The 16446-nt window shown below is 45.4% G+C and overlaps 3 protein-coding genes across 4 annotated transcripts in view; 1 reads left to right on the plus strand and 2 right to left on the minus strand.

Moving 5' to 3' along the window:
• Positions 1-16446, minus strand: part of POLR1C (RNA polymerase I and III subunit C) — a 141174-nt gene that overhangs the window by 64033 nt on the left and 60695 nt on the right. The gene's annotated exons all lie outside the window — the stretch shown is intronic.
• Positions 438-12152, plus strand: LOC126051650 (epoxide hydrolase 1-like). Of its 2 annotated transcripts, XM_049831161.1 has the most exons (10): positions 438-530; positions 2255-2278; positions 3201-3414; positions 4170-4350; positions 5143-5373; positions 5755-5884; positions 6783-6997; positions 10383-10491; positions 10824-10949; positions 11951-12152. In XM_049831161.1, the coding sequence occupies exons 1-10, from the start codon at positions 502-504 to the stop codon at positions 12150-12152; spliced, it is 1461 nt and encodes a 486-aa protein (XP_049687118.1). In that variant the 5' UTR covers positions 438-501. The 2 variants fall into 2 exon arrangements, with proteins under 2 accessions (XP_049687118.1, XP_049687117.1); XM_049831160.1 differs by lacking the exon at positions 438-530 and having other exon boundaries at positions 1622-2278.
• MAD2L1BP (MAD2L1 binding protein) lies at positions 12269-15742 on the minus strand. Its single transcript, XM_049831172.1, has 2 exons — positions 15348-15742; positions 12269-14691 (listed from the first exon to the last, which is right to left on the minus strand). The coding sequence occupies exons 1-2, from the start codon at positions 15639-15641 to the stop codon at positions 14161-14163; spliced, it is 825 nt and encodes a 274-aa protein (XP_049687129.1). The 5' UTR covers positions 15642-15742; the 3' UTR covers positions 12269-14160.

Raw genomic sequence — 16446 nt, forward strand, 5'->3', positions numbered from 1 at the left:
AATATGCCACATGCTACAGCCCTCCGGCAGCCTGGTGGCCCTACACCACCAAGGGTGGGCTCACTCCAGTCTTTCCTCTACCAGCAAGGCCAGAACTGGACATGGCACTCCAGATGTGGGCTGAAGAGAGTGAAGGATCACTTCACTCAGCCTGCTGGCTAACATACTTGCTATGTAGCCCTGTACGCAGCTGGCCTTTGCTGCAAGGACAGCTTGATGGCACAGGCTCAGCCGAGGAGCTCAGGCCAGTCTCCGCAGAGTTGCTTTCCATGCATTTGGCGTCCAGCCTGTGCTGGTGCACAGGGCTATTCCCTCCCCCGTGCAGGACTTTACATTTGCCTCTGTTGAACTTAATTTGCAATTGCACACTTAGGCGATAGGTGGCACTAATGGATGACGTAGCTTGCATTGTCACTGAGTGTCACTGCAGAAGACAAAGCCAGCAGAGGAGACACCTGAGTTGCTTCACTCAGAGCAGTGGCCAGGCGAGGAGGAGCAGACATGTGGCAGGAGATCCTTCCAAATGCCTGGTGAGAGCTCGGTGTGCAGAGGAGGGACTCCAAACAGGGGTCCCTGGGGTTGGGGTGGGAGAAAGCCCCTGTGGGGTCATCAGGCCATTGGAGGGTGGGAGCATGCAGCTGAGTTCTCCTGAGCATCATTGGGGAGGAGGTTTTATTAGACTGAGCCTTGTTTTGTGTCACTCAGAGAGCTGCTTCTGGGACATGCTTTCTTTGTTAGCAGTGCCGAGTTTGTGCTATTGCCATGATAACTGGTTTCATGTCTCTGACTCACTAAACTCCGGGATGTGAAGTGCAGAGGGATATTATTACCTGTTGCATAAGCTGGTCAGCCTCCAGGGAGGTGGAGGCTGACACTATTGCCTCTTAGGAGCCCTCTTCTTCCTTGTCTGGGAGCGGTTTAAGGAGATACCTCCTCAAAAATCACACATAGGCTGTCTTAGAGATTGTTACCAAACTGCCTTGGCGACTGCTGGAGTCTCCAGTACAGGCACTGGGTTCTGCATCACAGGCAGTGGTGGGAAACAATACTAGGTAAAAAGAAACACCTAGTGGACTTGGTTTTTCATGGAGTGTCATGTCCTTTTTTTTTTTTTTTTTTCTTCCAGATGTCATAATTATGACTCCAAACAGCTCCCTAATCTAGCTGCCTTCCACAAGGCAGAGTGCTGAGGGAGAGGATGCTGAGGGGAGACCTTATCACTTGCTACAACTACCTGAAAGGAGGTTGTAGTGAGGTGGGTGCTGGTCTCTTCTGTCACGTGGCTGGTGATAGGATGAGAGGAAATGGCCTCAAGTTGAGGGGGGTTTTAGACTGGATATTAGGAAAAAATTCTTTACTGAAAGGGTTGTCAGGTATTGGAACAGGCTGCCCAGGGAAGTGGTTGAGTCACCATCCCTGGAGTTATTCAAAAAGCATGTAGACAAGACACTTCAGGACATGGTTTAGTGGGCATGGTTGACAGTTGGACTCGATGATCTTAAAGGTTTTTTCCAACCTAAACGATTCTATGATTTTATGATTAAAAGACTTTCTCTTGTCGCTTCTCATTTTGCTAGATTTTAGATTGTACTTTTCTTGCAAGAGAATCTACCAGGCTGAAAGACAACCAAGGAGGATGTCTTCTTTTTCTGTCAGGCAGTTGAGACCTAAAAGCTTGGTATCGAGTCAGGAGGAGTTAGAAGTAGCAAAGGTATAGCAGCTCATTGAACTCTAAACAGAGAAATGTCCCACAAGCCTCTCTTTGTGCCAGCCTTGCAGCACAGTGAGAACCACGTGGCTAGGAGCAGAATAACCTTTGAGCCTGAAAGTCCCCTGCCAAGGCTATGCACCTATTGGTACACAGCAGTCAAAGTAAACTATTTTCTTGGCTGAAGTAACACAGCCACTCATAGGATGAAACACTGCAAGGACACTTACCCAGTTGTTTAGTGCCTTTTATCTTAATTGTGCTGAAGGAGGGAATATTATGGCAACAAACTTTCCAGCTAAAACACAGCTCAGAAACACTGTCTCTCTGTGCAGAAGCAGTGCTCTGAACTCCTCTCTTTCTGTCCCATCCAAAAAGTAGGAAAAATAATGGCAGATGTTGCTGGGCAGCCAAACATCTTGTGATCGCATGGCTGGGAAGTAAATGGTGTTGGCAGGTGATGTTGCACCATCACCAAGGGTTTGGTACCATTCAGACAATGCTATCAGACTATAAGAATGATTTTTTTTTTCCCCCCTTTTGTAGGGAGTGCATCTTGTCCCATATCAGGTGAGTAAAATAGCTGCTCTGTGCTGAAGCCTCCACTTTTTATTAGCACCCTGGTTGGGGCACAACATAGTCCCTTCCCTACCCTGGATGACAACAACAAAACCTTCATTCACAGTCCCCTTGCAGCCCTGTGCAATAGACCCAGACACCTCTACTAATCCCCAAGGAAAGCTGGAGAGCTTGAGGCACAGGTCAGAGGGACAGGAATGTACACTACATTTAGGACTGATTGCTCAAGCATTTGAATGGTTTTGAAACATGCTGCATGTCTGTTAAAACAAACTCTGGTGACTTAGCTCTCACACCCCAAGAAAGTCCAAAACTTTGCTGTCTGGTACACAAACAGGGGCACCAGACAGACAAGCTGAGACTCTTACCCATGGAAAGCTATGGTGGAGGGCCAGTGTTGCCCTAAAAGATGATTGAATCTGTAGGGGAGCTATGTATAAAGCACTGCCAAGAGGGATACATCCTGCACATCCAGCTCTCTTCAGCAGCTGAAGACCCTTGTCTCTGCTCCTGGTCATCAGTCCATTCTGTCTGTGCAGTTTTTATTCCTGGAAAAGTCCAGCTGCTACTATCCTATTCACTTCAGCACCTGCCTTAAAATAGACTGGCCCATATCCTGTTAACCCTTGTCCCCCAGGGCACCCTCGTTCACAAGGAGAGGGACGAGGAAGCCTTGTGATCAGCAAGTCCTGATCAGCAAGGACTTGAGGTCCCTAAGAAGCACTGGCAGATATAACCCTGCCCCAAATCTTGCCTGTGATCTTCAATAACAGAAACCCCAGCCCCTGCTGACTCTGTGGGATTTGTAGGCATTTTGTTACTGCTCAGGCCCAACCGATGTGAATACAAGCCTCAACATAGTCCCTTTACCCTTGACACTTCTGTTGCTGAACACAATTTTATGCCTCCCTAGGTCTTTTGAATATTCTCAGAAGAATGCAGTCCTGGTCCCTGTGGCTGCCCTGGGGTTTGGAGGGATGCTGGTTTACTGGATGAGATCTAGACAAAAGATCAAGACTATTGAAATAGGCGATGGATGGTGGGGCTCAGGTGAAAGACCCCTAAAAGGGAAAGAAGATGAAAGTATCCGTCCCTTCAAGATTGAAACATCTGACAAAGAAATCAAGGTACCAGTGTCTGGGATGTAAGGAGGGGCAGAAAATTGCAAGGTGGAACCAGTCCATCAACCCACATTACTGCTTCGAGGTGATGTCTTGGGGGAGACAGCAGTGCACTTATATGTGCCAGTGCAGCCATGTAGCCCTGTTGGATGATGCTCTGGCTTACCACCCTTTATGAATGGGAATTGAGCTCAGATTCATTGCAATGTCCCATAAAGACTTTCTGAGACCACAGACTCTCCATGCAACCTGGGGCTGCTCCTGTGGAAAAGCCACACTTTGAGCAGCAGACTTTGACAGTGAGTCTGTGAATGGTGGAGTGGGGTGGGAGGGCATCGGGACAGCAGTGGCACTGGTGGGGCAGGACTGAGGGGCTTCCACAGAGGGAAGGACATGCCTGTCCCTAATTATCTGGCCAACTAGCAGTCAGCAGCTCAGGCTGAGCTTCTTATCCTTCTCCCAGCCAGCAGTGCTGGCAAGGTCCTAGTGCCAAAAACCCTAAAGCGAGTTAGCAGCAAGGCAAGAGTAGGACCTGGTACTCCTGGGTGCCCTAGGGTAACTGGTAACCTGTAGAAAAATATATTCCCCAAATAAATGATTCAGGAGCTCATACAGAGTATGGCACTGCTTCAGAAGGGCTCGTGGTGTCCCAGAGAGTGATACAAAAGCCAGTGGAGCCAGGAAAGCCCGTCCGTGCCCACCCTGGTGCAGGGCACACGCAGGTGGCTGGCCAGCATCACAAGAAAGGCTCCCCTCCACAGGACCTGCACCAGCGCCTGGAGCAGGCCCGCTATGCACCGCAACTGGAAGGAGCCGCCTTCCACTATGGCTTCAACTCCAGCTACCTGCAGAAGGTGGTGGCCTACTGGAGGAACCAGTTCGACTGGCGCAAGCAAGTGGAAGTCCTGAACAAATATGCCCATTTCCAAACCACCATTGAAGGTGAGGGGTCTCTGTGGCTTTAGCAGGTCTCACTTTGAAACACACAGAGAGAAGGGGGCGATTTAAGAGGTTACAATATTTAAGACAACAGTATGCATAACAGCTTAGGGATATGAGTGAAATATCACTAATAGAGGCTATATTATTAATAATCTTCTATAGATTAAGACCATTACACAGTGGCAATAAGATTAGGTCTGCTTTAGATGGGCTTCATCTGGGTCTGAACCTGTGCTAACTAATGATGAGGTTTTCTTCTGCTATTGAAGGTGGCTTGAAGCCACCTTTGAAAATTGCAAAATTTACCCAGAATCTGAGGCTAGAATATCCACCACCACCATGCAGTTTAGCCAGGTGAAGTTAGCCAGACTTTAGGTAAGTGATCTGCAGGTTAAACTTCTATCTTGCACTTATTTTTTCCTGTTTCTCTTTTTATCACCCACATATTTTGTAATTTTGTCATGTTTTTGCATGCATCTTACCTGCATTATGCTATTCATTTAAGTGCAGCTCTACTTATATACTGTGACACCAGTTTTTCAGAAGACGGATGCTCAGTCTCCTATGACCCCAGTATCTGGGCCTGAGATCAATACCTCTGTCTGTATGTAAAAGATGAGACATAGGTGCAATACCAGGCATCCCCTTTCAGCTAGGCATCTTCTTGCCATGGGTTGATTGTGTAACTTCTGCTGCAAATGCTAATTACAATTTTGCTACCCTCCTTCTTCAGAGTCCAGAGCAGAAAGATGGAACCAGAGCTTTAATTTATCTGTCTTGGATGTGTGGCAGGGATCGATATCCATTTTATCCACGTGAAGCCCTCCTACGTCCCTCATGGTCGAGCTGTTCAACCTCTGCTGATGGTCCATGGCTGGCCTGGCTCCTTCTACGAGTTCTACAAGATCATCCCTCTGCTCACGGAGCCAGCCAGGCACAGCCTGAATGAGGGTGACGTGGTGTTTGAGGTCATTTGCCCATCTATCCCAGGCTATGGTTTCTCAGAGGCACCACACCAGAAAGGTAAGCAATGAAAAGGCTCTGTTGGAATTGCAAGGTTTTTGGAGTAACACCTCAGCCATCCCCGGGCCCCCTGGGCACTGCAGTTTGTGACTGCAGATGCTTGGCTCTGCACTAACACCCACATGGCTGAGGCTCTGGGGTTGGCTGTGGAAATCCAGAAGGTAATGGTAGCTGGAAGCCAGGTATTCTTTCCACTTTCTCCACTTTCCACTGAATTCTATCATCTTGTGTTCACTTTATTGCCAAGGAGTGAGGCAGAGCAGCATAGCACACTGTGCCTTCACACAGCAGCATACTCAAGTGCTTCTGTCACACCACGATCATTGGCCAGGGGATGAACGCTAGGACAAACAGGTGTCTTGTGTTTCTCTCTACCTACAGGCTTTGATGCCATAGCAACTGCTCGGATATTTCATAAATTGATGAACAGATTGGGCTTCAAGGAATACTACCTACAGGGAGGAGACTGGGGATCTCGTATTACCACAAACATGGCCCAGATGCTGCCACAGTGAGTAGCAAAGGGAATAAGTGCAAAAAAGCTTACCTCCAGTTCTTCTGGCATCATGGTCTGCAGCCCTGTGCATTCAGTTGTATTCATATGCTTTGCATTGATATTGGCACAGTTCTCATGCTTTCTAAATTTCAGTGCTCTTTGGCTTCTATTTCACTAGCTGTGGAAGTAAACTCTGCTGCATTTAGATTTGAGACGTCAAGGAGACAGATCATCATTCTAAATCAGGAAAGAGATAAATTTAAAATCAGCAGGGAGAAAAGGAAGGAAGGACCTCAGCCTTTCAGCAGCTGAACAGTACCACGAAGTATAGGACTTCCCTATCTAAAATGCAGAGTTGAGACTGATCGGAAAAGAAACACAATACCTTCCTTAGAAGATGGCATCACAGCTCATTGTTTAGCATTTAATGAGAAGTGGGCACCACAGCCACACTTAAGTCAGACAACATAAAGTGGGAAAGCTCTTAAAGCCGTTTGATTGCAGGCTGAGCAGCTCACTGTTCCCAATTACAGTTGTGCTTCACAGAGTGCAGAGCACTGTGGCCACATGTGATCTACTCAAGCTTTTCAGAAAATACCCAACACAGCCTGTTCCCTACAGCACAGAACAACACAAGATCAACAGCCAGAGCTACCAGCATGGATATGCCACATCCAGAAACTGGGTACCTAAAGCTGATATCATACCAGTGGCACAGCTGGATGGAGATGGCACCAGCTGTACCATTTCTAACTCCCATAATTTATTTTTTTTTTTAATCATGATGAACCTGAAGGACTTCATGTATTTGTCTCAGTGAAATGCTTCTATCACAGCTCCAGTCAGACTTATTTTCTAGAAAATTTGGAGAAAGTCACTTGATTTAACCTTCTGTTCATTAACTTAATTTTAGATCTGTGAAAGGGCTTCATCTGAATCTCGTCTTCATCAGCAGACAAGGTTTGAGAAGGATGATTTCTGTGATGCTTGGGGCTTATGTACCATGGCTTGTAGGCCTCACTAGGGAAGATGTTCAACGTATGTACCCTTTCATCCAGAAGAATATATATGAACTTCTGCGAGAGTCTGGATACTTACACATCCAAGCCACCAAACCAGACACTGCAGGTAATGAACCTTCTCTATATTGCTATGAACATTATGTACTAACTGCTTACAGTGTATAAAAACTTACAACTGAGCAAAGGCCAACCATATTTGAGAAGCAATGAGTTCTGGTTACTGAATGCAAGACATGGGGACAAGAACTGTGTAAAAGAAAGTTAAAAGGAACAGCTTAAAAAAAGATGAGGACTATAAATAGCACTTTTCAAGGTCTTTTAAATGGCTTGCCACTTCTCTTGAGGAAAGAACCCCTTTGCAAAAAGCCTCTTAAAGTAAAGCACAGGGTCGTGAAATTGCAGCTTCTAGAAATAAATGTAGGTGAAAACAAGAAAAATATCATAAGCAAGTGCAATGTGAAACTTTCAGAAAGGTAGACACAGCCCTAACACTTGAAAAGCCAGAAGCCTGACATAGTTAGGGGGAACAGAAGATAAGGAGTCTGAAGAAAGATACGGCCATCTCAGAAAAGTTAAATGAATTATTTGCATCAGTCCCCACTAGCAAGGATTATGAGCTATCCCTTTACTGAAATAATCCCTCATCAGGAAAGACAGTGGAACTGTCTCAGACTGGTGTCAGATATGGAGACCATAGAATGAATAGCACCGCATCCTGGCAATTCACTGAAAAAGAAGAAACAAACTGAAATGTCAACTAATGCTTAGTCTGTTACTTGAACTGATGGCAATACCAAAGAAGTAGAAGGAGACAAGATACCGAGTTGGGGGGGGGTGGGGGGGGTGGTTTTTTGGTTTGATTTGGTTTTTCATTTTTTTTTAAGAGCCAGTGAAGGTAGCCCCAGAAAAATGAAGACCAGTATGTCTAGTCTCTGATCAGAAAACTAGAAGAACTAGTTTAAAAAGGAGAATTGATTTACAGGTGATAATATCACAGGAAAATCATGCTTCAAAAATCAGCTCTGGCAGAATCAAAGAGCTGTGGATCCAGTAATGAAACATATTTCATTTCCAAAAAAGTTTTGTTGAGGCTCCTCCCCCAATGTTCTTGAAGAAATTAAATTGCCTTAAGAAAAGGATTAAGTTAATGGATTAAAATAACTACTTAACATGAGAATCCAAGCATAAGAATAAGTAAGCAAGTTCCAGGGGATGGAGAGTATGACAAAAATCTGTGCTGGCACCTGCATATTTTAACATGATCCTAATTTCTCTACAGATAAAAGTTAATGGTTAAGTGAAAATTCAGCAGCTATCCAGGGTTTGGTTTAATCTAAAGATAACTGTAGAGAGTTGCAAAAACATTTAAGTGACTGGTTGATTAAACTGGCCAATAAAAATTGATGTCAACAAAGTCCAAAGCAAGTTAAGTAGAGGAAGCAAATTACAATGGGCTCTAGTTTGAGAGAATCCATGACTCATGGATAGTGCTTTGAAATGTCAGCCAGCTCAGAGTTGAAGAGAATCTTAGAAACTTTTAAAGAAAGCAAAAAGAGACTAAAACAAAACATTAAATCCATGATATTCAGAATCTGTTGCACCCCTGTTCACCAATATATTTTAGAATCAGAAGAATACAGGAAGGGCAGAAAAGGAAGACCGAAGTGACCAAGCAGCTTCTGTACAAGCACTGTACATAGTCTAGGACTCTTCAACCTGGAAAAAGAAGAGCAGGGAGTTCTAGCACACTAAAATTATGAAATGTAGAAAATGAAAAGGGGGAAAAAAATGTATTCCGAACTCAGTCTCAAGAAATATCTCCATTATCAGTTTAGTTCTCATTAGGCAGGTTTAAAGCAAAGCTAAAGTATTTTCACTCACTACAAGTTGTGGTACCTAAGATGCAGTACAGGCTGAATGACTAATAAGATGCAAACAAGACTGGTGCTTCTGAGTATCTAATCCATGGACGTTGAATACAGTGGTTCAGAGGCAGCTTCCAGACCCAAAAATGCTTCTCTCCAGGCAGGTCATGTGCTAGCTGGCACAGTTTAGCCTGCTCTACCATTGCTTGTCAAAACAATTGCCCAGGTGGCCAAGGCGGCCAATGGCATCCTGGCCTGCATCAGAAATAGTGTGGCCAGCAGGAGCAGGGAGGTGATTGTTCCCCTGTACTTGGCACTGGTGAGGCCGCACCTTGAGTCCTGTGTTCAGTTTTGGGCCTCTCACTACGGGAAAGACATGGAGGTGCTGGAGTGTGTCCAGAGAAGGGCAACCAAGTTGGTGAGGGGCCTGGAGCACAAGTCTTATGGGGAGCGGCTGAGGGAGCTGGGGCTGTTTAGTTTGGAGAAGAGGAGGCTGAGGGGAGACCTTATCGCTCTCTACAACTACCTGAAGGGGAGTTGTAATGAGGTCAGTGCTGGTCTCTTCTGGCAGGTGGCTGGAGATAGGACAAGAGGAAATGGCCTCAAGTTGCAGCAAGGGAGGTTTAGGTTGGATATTAGGAAAAATTTCTTTACTGAGAGGGTTGTCAGACATTGGAACAGGCTGCCCAGGGAAGTGGTTGAGTCACCATCCCTGGAGGTATTCAAAAAGCACATAGACAAGGCACTCCAGAACATGGTTTATTGGGCATGGATGATGGTTGGACTCAATGATCTTAAAGGTCTTTTCCAACCTAAATGATTCTATGATTCTATTCTATGATTTACATTACTTCAATTTGTTGCAAACCACTCTAGGCCTGCCAGGGCAGGGAAACTGTTGTGCCAATGCACAAACTTACTTTGCATTAGCTATGTCCACTATTAAATTGAGACCATGTTGTTCATCATCTTCTGCAAAGTCACTCAGTGCTAAAATCACACTAAAATACACTTGAGAGCAGGCAATACTGAGTATGCTTAAAACTACAGCCTAGGGCATCATACAGGAATTTTCCCAAGGCAAGCCTCTATCACTACTGAAGTAATCCCTATCCCTGTTTTACAGGTAAGAACACAGATGCAATATGCTGTGTACCTGCTGTGTTTATAATGTCTGTTAGCATTCCTCAACGGCAGGAACAGGTAACAGATACACAACACTCCACTGTTTAAATTAGATAAAAAGGTTAACTAGGGTCCTGTTATCCATCCTAAACAGGACAGTGCTTTCAAATAGTTAATCTGAAATTTCTTTTCAGACTGCAATCCCTCTACATCTGAATTTGCTCCTTCTGCCACACGTTACCAAGCAGCCAACAGGACTTTCTTAGCTCCTAGCTTCTTTTGTATAGGAATTACCCAGGTTTGTAGTGCTGTCAGTTACAGCCAGAATTCCATTGGGGTGAATTTGTCAAGAATAAAGTATTACCAGGGCTAGTAAAACACAGACTCTCTACTGAATTCTCATAGAAGACTGGAGAATTCATGAAAGTCCCGTTTAAAATCCACTGAAGTATTGCACTGCCAGGCAACTGCAATAGCCCTCCCATTCTTCTCCTGAATTAGGTTGTGGACTGAATGACTCCCCTGTGGGCCTTGCTGCATATATTTTGGAGAAATTCTCTACCTGGACAGATAAATCATTCCTGCATAAAGATGATGGAGGCTTGGAAAGGTAAGAAAACAGATGCTCTTCTATGAGAAGAGTCATTAAAAGAATGAGTGATGATAACTAATGAGATAGGTAAAAAAACTGGCCAGTCAAAGCTGAATTTTAAGGGTGAAAGACTACACATGACAAGTAGTAGTTTAAACTTATAGCAGACTGCCTGCAAACTACTGCTTCAGCACCAGGCAGTTTTGCTCTGGGCACATGGGTGCAAATTAATTTGCTGCTTGAAAACAAGTGGAGAACAAGAGGAACAACTGCTCTTCAGGGCATGAGCCCAATATAGTCTATTGAGAAACAGCTTCCAATGAAACTTGTTCATCTTTCTCTCTCAACAGCAAGTACTCCCTTGATGAGCTTTTGACCAATGTGATGATTTATTGGGTGACATCCTCCATTGTGTCCTCAATGCGATTCTACAAGGAGAACATCTCCAAGGACCCTGGTCTCACTGCTGATGCCAGGTAAGGAAGCAGCAGGTGCAAACCAGATTTGCAAATGAGATTGAACCACATTTGCCTGGATAAACATTTAGATCACTTACAACAGCAAAATTAACTAGTTAAAAAAAAATCCAAGTTCTTATTTTCTGTTGATAAATATAGTTAAGGGTCACTTTTCTTTTGAACCTGTAATTCACACAAGGTAGCTTGTGGCCAAGACAATGCAGAAGATTTACCCAAGTATATTCAGTCTTGTTTGTGTTCGAAATACAGATCTATATACTTACTTACAAAAAAAATGTAATCTATGGCTCAGTTCAGTAAAAAAAATAAAACAACAACAAAAAAAAACCAAACAAACAAAAAAGAGCCAACAGAAAATCATGAGCATTTCTAAGAGACAAGTTTAAATTGAATTAGGAAGGATATGGCTTACTGGTGATAAACTAAGAACTACAACTTTTAAGCACAAACTTGGGGAAGCAATTTGGAGCGTAGTACTTGAAATCAAGCACCTTCTAACAGCTGTTGGCTTTAAGATAACAATAAGAGAGGCTGACCAGGAAAACGCTGCTGAGCAAAATCTCCAAGTCATTGCTCATACAAACAAATAGGAAAGTCTTTTTCTTTGTAGACTGAACCAGTTTAGCTTTCCTCTTGAAAGTCATTTGTTATGCTGGTACCATAAATTCTAAAGTAAACATGAGCTAGCTCACTTCTGACTTTCACAGAGGTGTGGCATCTTGCCACGCATCACAAAACATGGTAAGCTTAAAAATCTGAAACATTTCAAGATTGAACTGTGTGCAAAGTTGGCTCTACTTTACACACATCTTTGGGTATAACATTCTTAAATTCCAGGAGATCCAAATACAAATGAAGTTCTTCAACAGAGTACAGACCACAAAATGGGTTGCTGGGGTGAAACTTCTCCAGTTGACTGTGGCACTTACCAGAGTCAGAAGGTTTTTATAGACTTTCCCCAGGACATTTAAAGAATGCAGTTAACTAATGTCTTCTAGGGTTGGAGTATATGTTCCTACAGGGATTGCAGCTTTTCCTCAGGAGCTAGTACATACACCACGTGTCTGGGCAAAGGATATCTTCAAGAACATCATCACTTACTCTTACATGCCACGTGGAGGGCATTTTGCTGCCTTTGAGGAGCCAAAGCTTCTGGCACAAGACATCATGCACTTTGTCAGAAAGGTGGAACAGCTGTGAACCTGCAGTTCAGATACATACATAGAATGGAAGCAAGTTGTTCTGTCACCAACAGAACCTTTACTTTGAGGGATTAAATAAATCCAATGGAATCACATACAGAAGCCAGCATTTTATTCTGATAATGATTATAGTACTAAACTTGTTAATCAAGTTCTAAAGCTCTTCGTAAGACACACGCACACAAAAAGCATCTTGTCTTCTTTCATTCCCAGCACTATATCATTGCTGCATTCACAGTTCCAAGTGTAACAGAATATGTAAACAGCTTAATGCAGCAACATTGCACTCATTTGGAGAAGAGAGTAGAAAAGAACTGGCCCCTTGCTCCTCAGAACTAAGGCTTCTGTTCAAAAGCTTCTTTAAATACTTGAGTGCTAGCATTCTTAAATATGCATTACAAGCAGCTTTTGTGGATGTGTAAAGGGTTTTGATCTCCTGAGCACAAACACTCCTACATTCAAGTTGTACTTCATTCAAGAGACCTGCAATTACATATTCAAGTGGGCAGCTCCACATAAGGCAGCTTTCTTCATTCTAGCAGTTTTTCCCCTAGAGCTAGCTTTAGCAGTTACTACACATTGTAACCAGTTGTTAACAAGGCAGAGACAGCACTCCTAGTGTTCTCCAAGCTCAAAAATATCAACTTAATTTTCTCTTAGTTCTATAACCTCATTCTGTTCCAACAGGTCAAAGTTAAAATATGCACCAAGTGTAGAGGGTTACCTCAACCCCTACCCTCCTTTTAAAGGATTTTTACCACCCCATCATGCAATTTTTGCTAGCAAGAAACTGCAAGCAACCTTGCTACCAGTAGGCTTGAGTTCCTCTTCAAATGGGATAGAGCTATTAAGCCCCTGACATTACAGACACATACCCATCTGACTGAAGGTAACTCCAGCAGGTATCTAGCTCTGACACACTGTGCTCTAAGGGTTTCTCTCCCTCCCTCCCTGTCCCATTCTGCACTAGACACCAGGCCAGAAGAAAGGGTCAAGTTCTGCTTCCAAGTAATACATTCTGACTTAGAACAGGAATTTGGCAGGTAAAGAGAACACTGAGCTTCATCACACTCCCTGAACCTCTTCTTCACATTTCAGAAACATTTACACTCTAAGACTCTAAGACTTCCAAGACAAAGTAACCAAGAAACTAACTTTTTTGTTAAGTGAGAAAAAACTAGAGTATTGGGACAGGAGTCCTAACTTCCTGTGAAGAGGGTTAGAGCAGAGACTGCTTACTTTTAATTTTAACTACATCTAACTGATTGTCAGGGCTGTTGGACTAAAGGTTAGTAAAAAAACAGGAAGATGTGCTTCCCTGCCTCTGCAGCACTGCTCAACCTCTCTTCATCACCAGTACAAGACCATACCAGGGACAAGACCTCCCAATTGCTGAGAAGTCCCACTCTTTGGATTATTAAGTAACTGCAATTACATTATGGGGAAGTCTCATATAGAGACATCTCATTTTATTAATTAGATGGGCAAACACTTGAGTACTCAAGCCTGATCAGACTGCAGGGAAAGGTCTCCTTTTACAGGAATAGGGTAGGTAAGAATGGTTATGGCCTTTATAGTAGAGGCCAAGTGTATTAATAATCACATATATTATCTAGAGTCCCAATCAGCTAATGTAGTAATTATTACCAGAGAAATGGCTGCATTAAAACTCAGGAGAGAGAACACTGTATCCGTATTTGCCAGTTCAGTAAGTATATGGCAGGAAAGTTTTACTCCCAACAGACTAATTTGTCTCCTCTGTGCCACAACTCAGGTCCCTAAAGAATCACTGTATCTGAGTGCAAGCGTGCCTTAAAGGGTTTTTGCTTTCAACAATTCAGGACATGAAGACAGATTAATACAGTCAAGCTACAGGAAGGCAGTAGATGCCCTGGACAAGAAATCCAGATAGATAAGAATATGCAGTTACATTTGACAAAGTTATTATCACTTAAGGCAGCACCAAAGGTTTTTCAATATTCCATTAAAGTTCTACAGAGCACAGGTCATTCATGAAAGCCTTTGAGAGTCACAGGTGCTTGAAACCATACATAATCCTCCCAAGTAGAAGTTATATGCTGAGGAGGCGAGGCACTTATGTTGATGTCTCCATCACAGGACAAGTTAACAGTTAGTTTCCTCCCTCGGGTTGGCACTTTATAGTTGAGCTTGGGCCAGAACCAATCAACACCACAATTGCGGTGTCCTTGGAGCATAACAACAGTGCCCATGACAGGGAGAGCCTTAAGTTCACTGAAGACATCCGCAATGAAGAGTGAGTGAAAGAGCTTGCGAACACAGGATGCAGTTTTCAGGCTCTTCTCAGCACTGCCCTCACAGATACCCTCCAAGTTGAGCTCATAGAGCTCCTTGGGGCTCATGACATTGCCTCCAAGTAGAATAAGAACCCGAGGAACCAGTGTCAAACTAAACATTATTTCCAAGTGCTGGAGCACTCCCTCCAGCTCCATCAGCACCTGCTGGCACTTCTTGCTTGCCAGGTCCATAGAAGGTGGCTTCTTAATCACATCTCCACCCTGGAAAACAAAACAAAGAGATTAGTATATTTCATTATTTGGGCATATTAGTCCTAATACACTCTTTGGAAAGCATAGCCTATCCCATCCCTGAAAGTCAAGGAAGGTTCAAAGGGTTTTATGCTCCTTTTAAGAGATATGGCTACCTACATATAGAATCAGGACATCTAAAAGAAACACACAGGGCTGCTTTATAGCTACTCAGTTTGAATCTGAATTACGCTACTGATGAATTCCCACAAGAATTAGAAACCCTGTATTTTAAAGATCAGCTATCACTTCAAAATCACTTAAGATTAAAAAAACAAACAAACTTTTCTTCAAGTGGTTTGAGCAACAAAACAGTAACGTGCTTTGAGGAGAAACTGGGACAACAAAAGATAAACAGTAACTTGCTGAGACCTTTAACCACCTAACCTAAAGCTTTGTTTTTTTGTGGTTTTTTTTAATGAAGTTGTGGTAACATTTAAGGATACAAGCTACAAGGAGAGCTTTCCTTTAGAAGCAGTTGACATATTAAAATACGATTTACTGAGGTAGAATAGTTAGCCGAGAGGCAAAACTCAAATGCCGCAGCCTCTGCGCCACGGCCGCCCCTGGGCCAAGGTCCCTGTCAGCCGCCTCCGCCCCACCCCGGGCCCCCACGGCCCCCTCACCTGCGCCGCCCGCCGGCAGAAATAGGCGAGCTGCTCGTAGGGCAGCGGGAGCTGGTGCCGCTGGTACAGGACGTGCTTGAGGAGCTCGCAGGCGAAGCGGCAGCAGCTCTCCCGGCTCACAGCACCTGGGAACACAACGGACACCGAGGGGCAGACCGCCACCGGCCCGCCCCGCCGGGGCCTCATCCCGCTACCACGATCCAGGGCCGGTGGTGCCTCAGCTATAAGGAGCGGGGACGTGGGAGAGGTCGCTCGGGCAGGAACACTAGCCACCGCAACACCAGGAGCCGCCATTTTCTAACCAGCGGAAGGCGACCGGCTGGGATTTGAATGGCCGCCGCCGCGGGGCATCATGGGAGTAGTAGAGCGTCCAACCGCTGCGGTTTCCGGTGATGTGGGCGCCATGTTTGGTCAGGGGGGAGCAGGGATTCCGCCCGGCGGTTCGCTCCGGCCCAGGAGGAGGAGGACCCGTGAGCGGCCCAGTCCAGCCCTGGGGCGCGGGGCGGGCTGGCCATGCAGGCCTGCTTCTTCTGCCCTGGGCTTGGCAGCTGCGCGGGGACCAAGTGCAGGGGCCGTTGCTGGGATGCTTGGTGGGGCTAACGACCGCCGCGCTGAGGGAGGTACCGCGGCGGCCGCGGCAGGCCCGGGTGCCCCAGCCCGGCCAGGGGCGCTGTCAAACTGCGGCTGCCTCCTTGCAGAGATGCTATGGGGGCTCCGGAAAAACAGGTCAACTGCGGTTGTCCGTTCTGTGCTGGGGCCCACCCGGAGCACATCTGCAAGGTGCGCGGCAGTGAGGCAAAGCCTGGCCGGCCGCCTCCGAGCCGCTGAATTCCCTCCGCCTCCCACTGGCAGCCCTGTTGGCTCCCGTCCCTTGTAGAGGAACTCCCTTCCCCACGGCGGGCTCTCCTCCTCCCGCAACTGGGAGGCGGAGGCGGGGAGCGTGCAGCGAGTGGGAGCTGCCGTGTTTGGAAACAACGTGGCCGCAGCCCCATTGGGTGCTGCCTCCAAAACACGGCGAGGGGAGGGCGGTCGCTGCCGGTGGGTGGTGGGAGGAGCCGCTCCCCGGCGTTGACGGCGGGTGAGGTTACTTTACAGAAAC

This window comes from Accipiter gentilis, chromosome 28 (assembly GCF_929443795.1).
Source record: "Accipiter gentilis chromosome 28, bAccGen1.1, whole genome shotgun sequence".
Classification (NCBI taxonomy): Eukaryota; Metazoa; Chordata; class Aves; order Accipitriformes; family Accipitridae; genus Astur; species Astur gentilis.

Bases quoted from the DNA above. Each gene is read 5' to 3' on its own strand.
- MAD2L1BP (XM_049831172.1), bottom strand. From the start codon at position 15,641: ATGGCGGCTCCTGGTGTTGCGGTGGCTAGTGTTCCTGCCCGAGCGACC. The intron at 14,692-15,347 runs GTGAGGGGGCCG...TTTGTTTTCCAG, and splicing joins TCTGCCGGCGGGCGGCGCAG to GGTGGAGATGTGATTAAGAA.
- LOC126051650 (XM_049831160.1), top strand. From the start codon at position 2,169: ATGTTGCACCATCACCAAGGGTTTGGTACCATTCAGACAATGCTATCA. The intron at 3,415-4,169 runs GTACCAGTGTCT...TCCCCTCCACAG, and splicing joins CATCTGACAAAGAAATCAAG to GACCTGCACCAGCGCCTGGA. The intron at 5,885-6,782 runs GTGAGTAGCAAA...ACTTAATTTTAG, and splicing joins ATGGCCCAGATGCTGCCACA to ATCTGTGAAAGGGCTTCATC.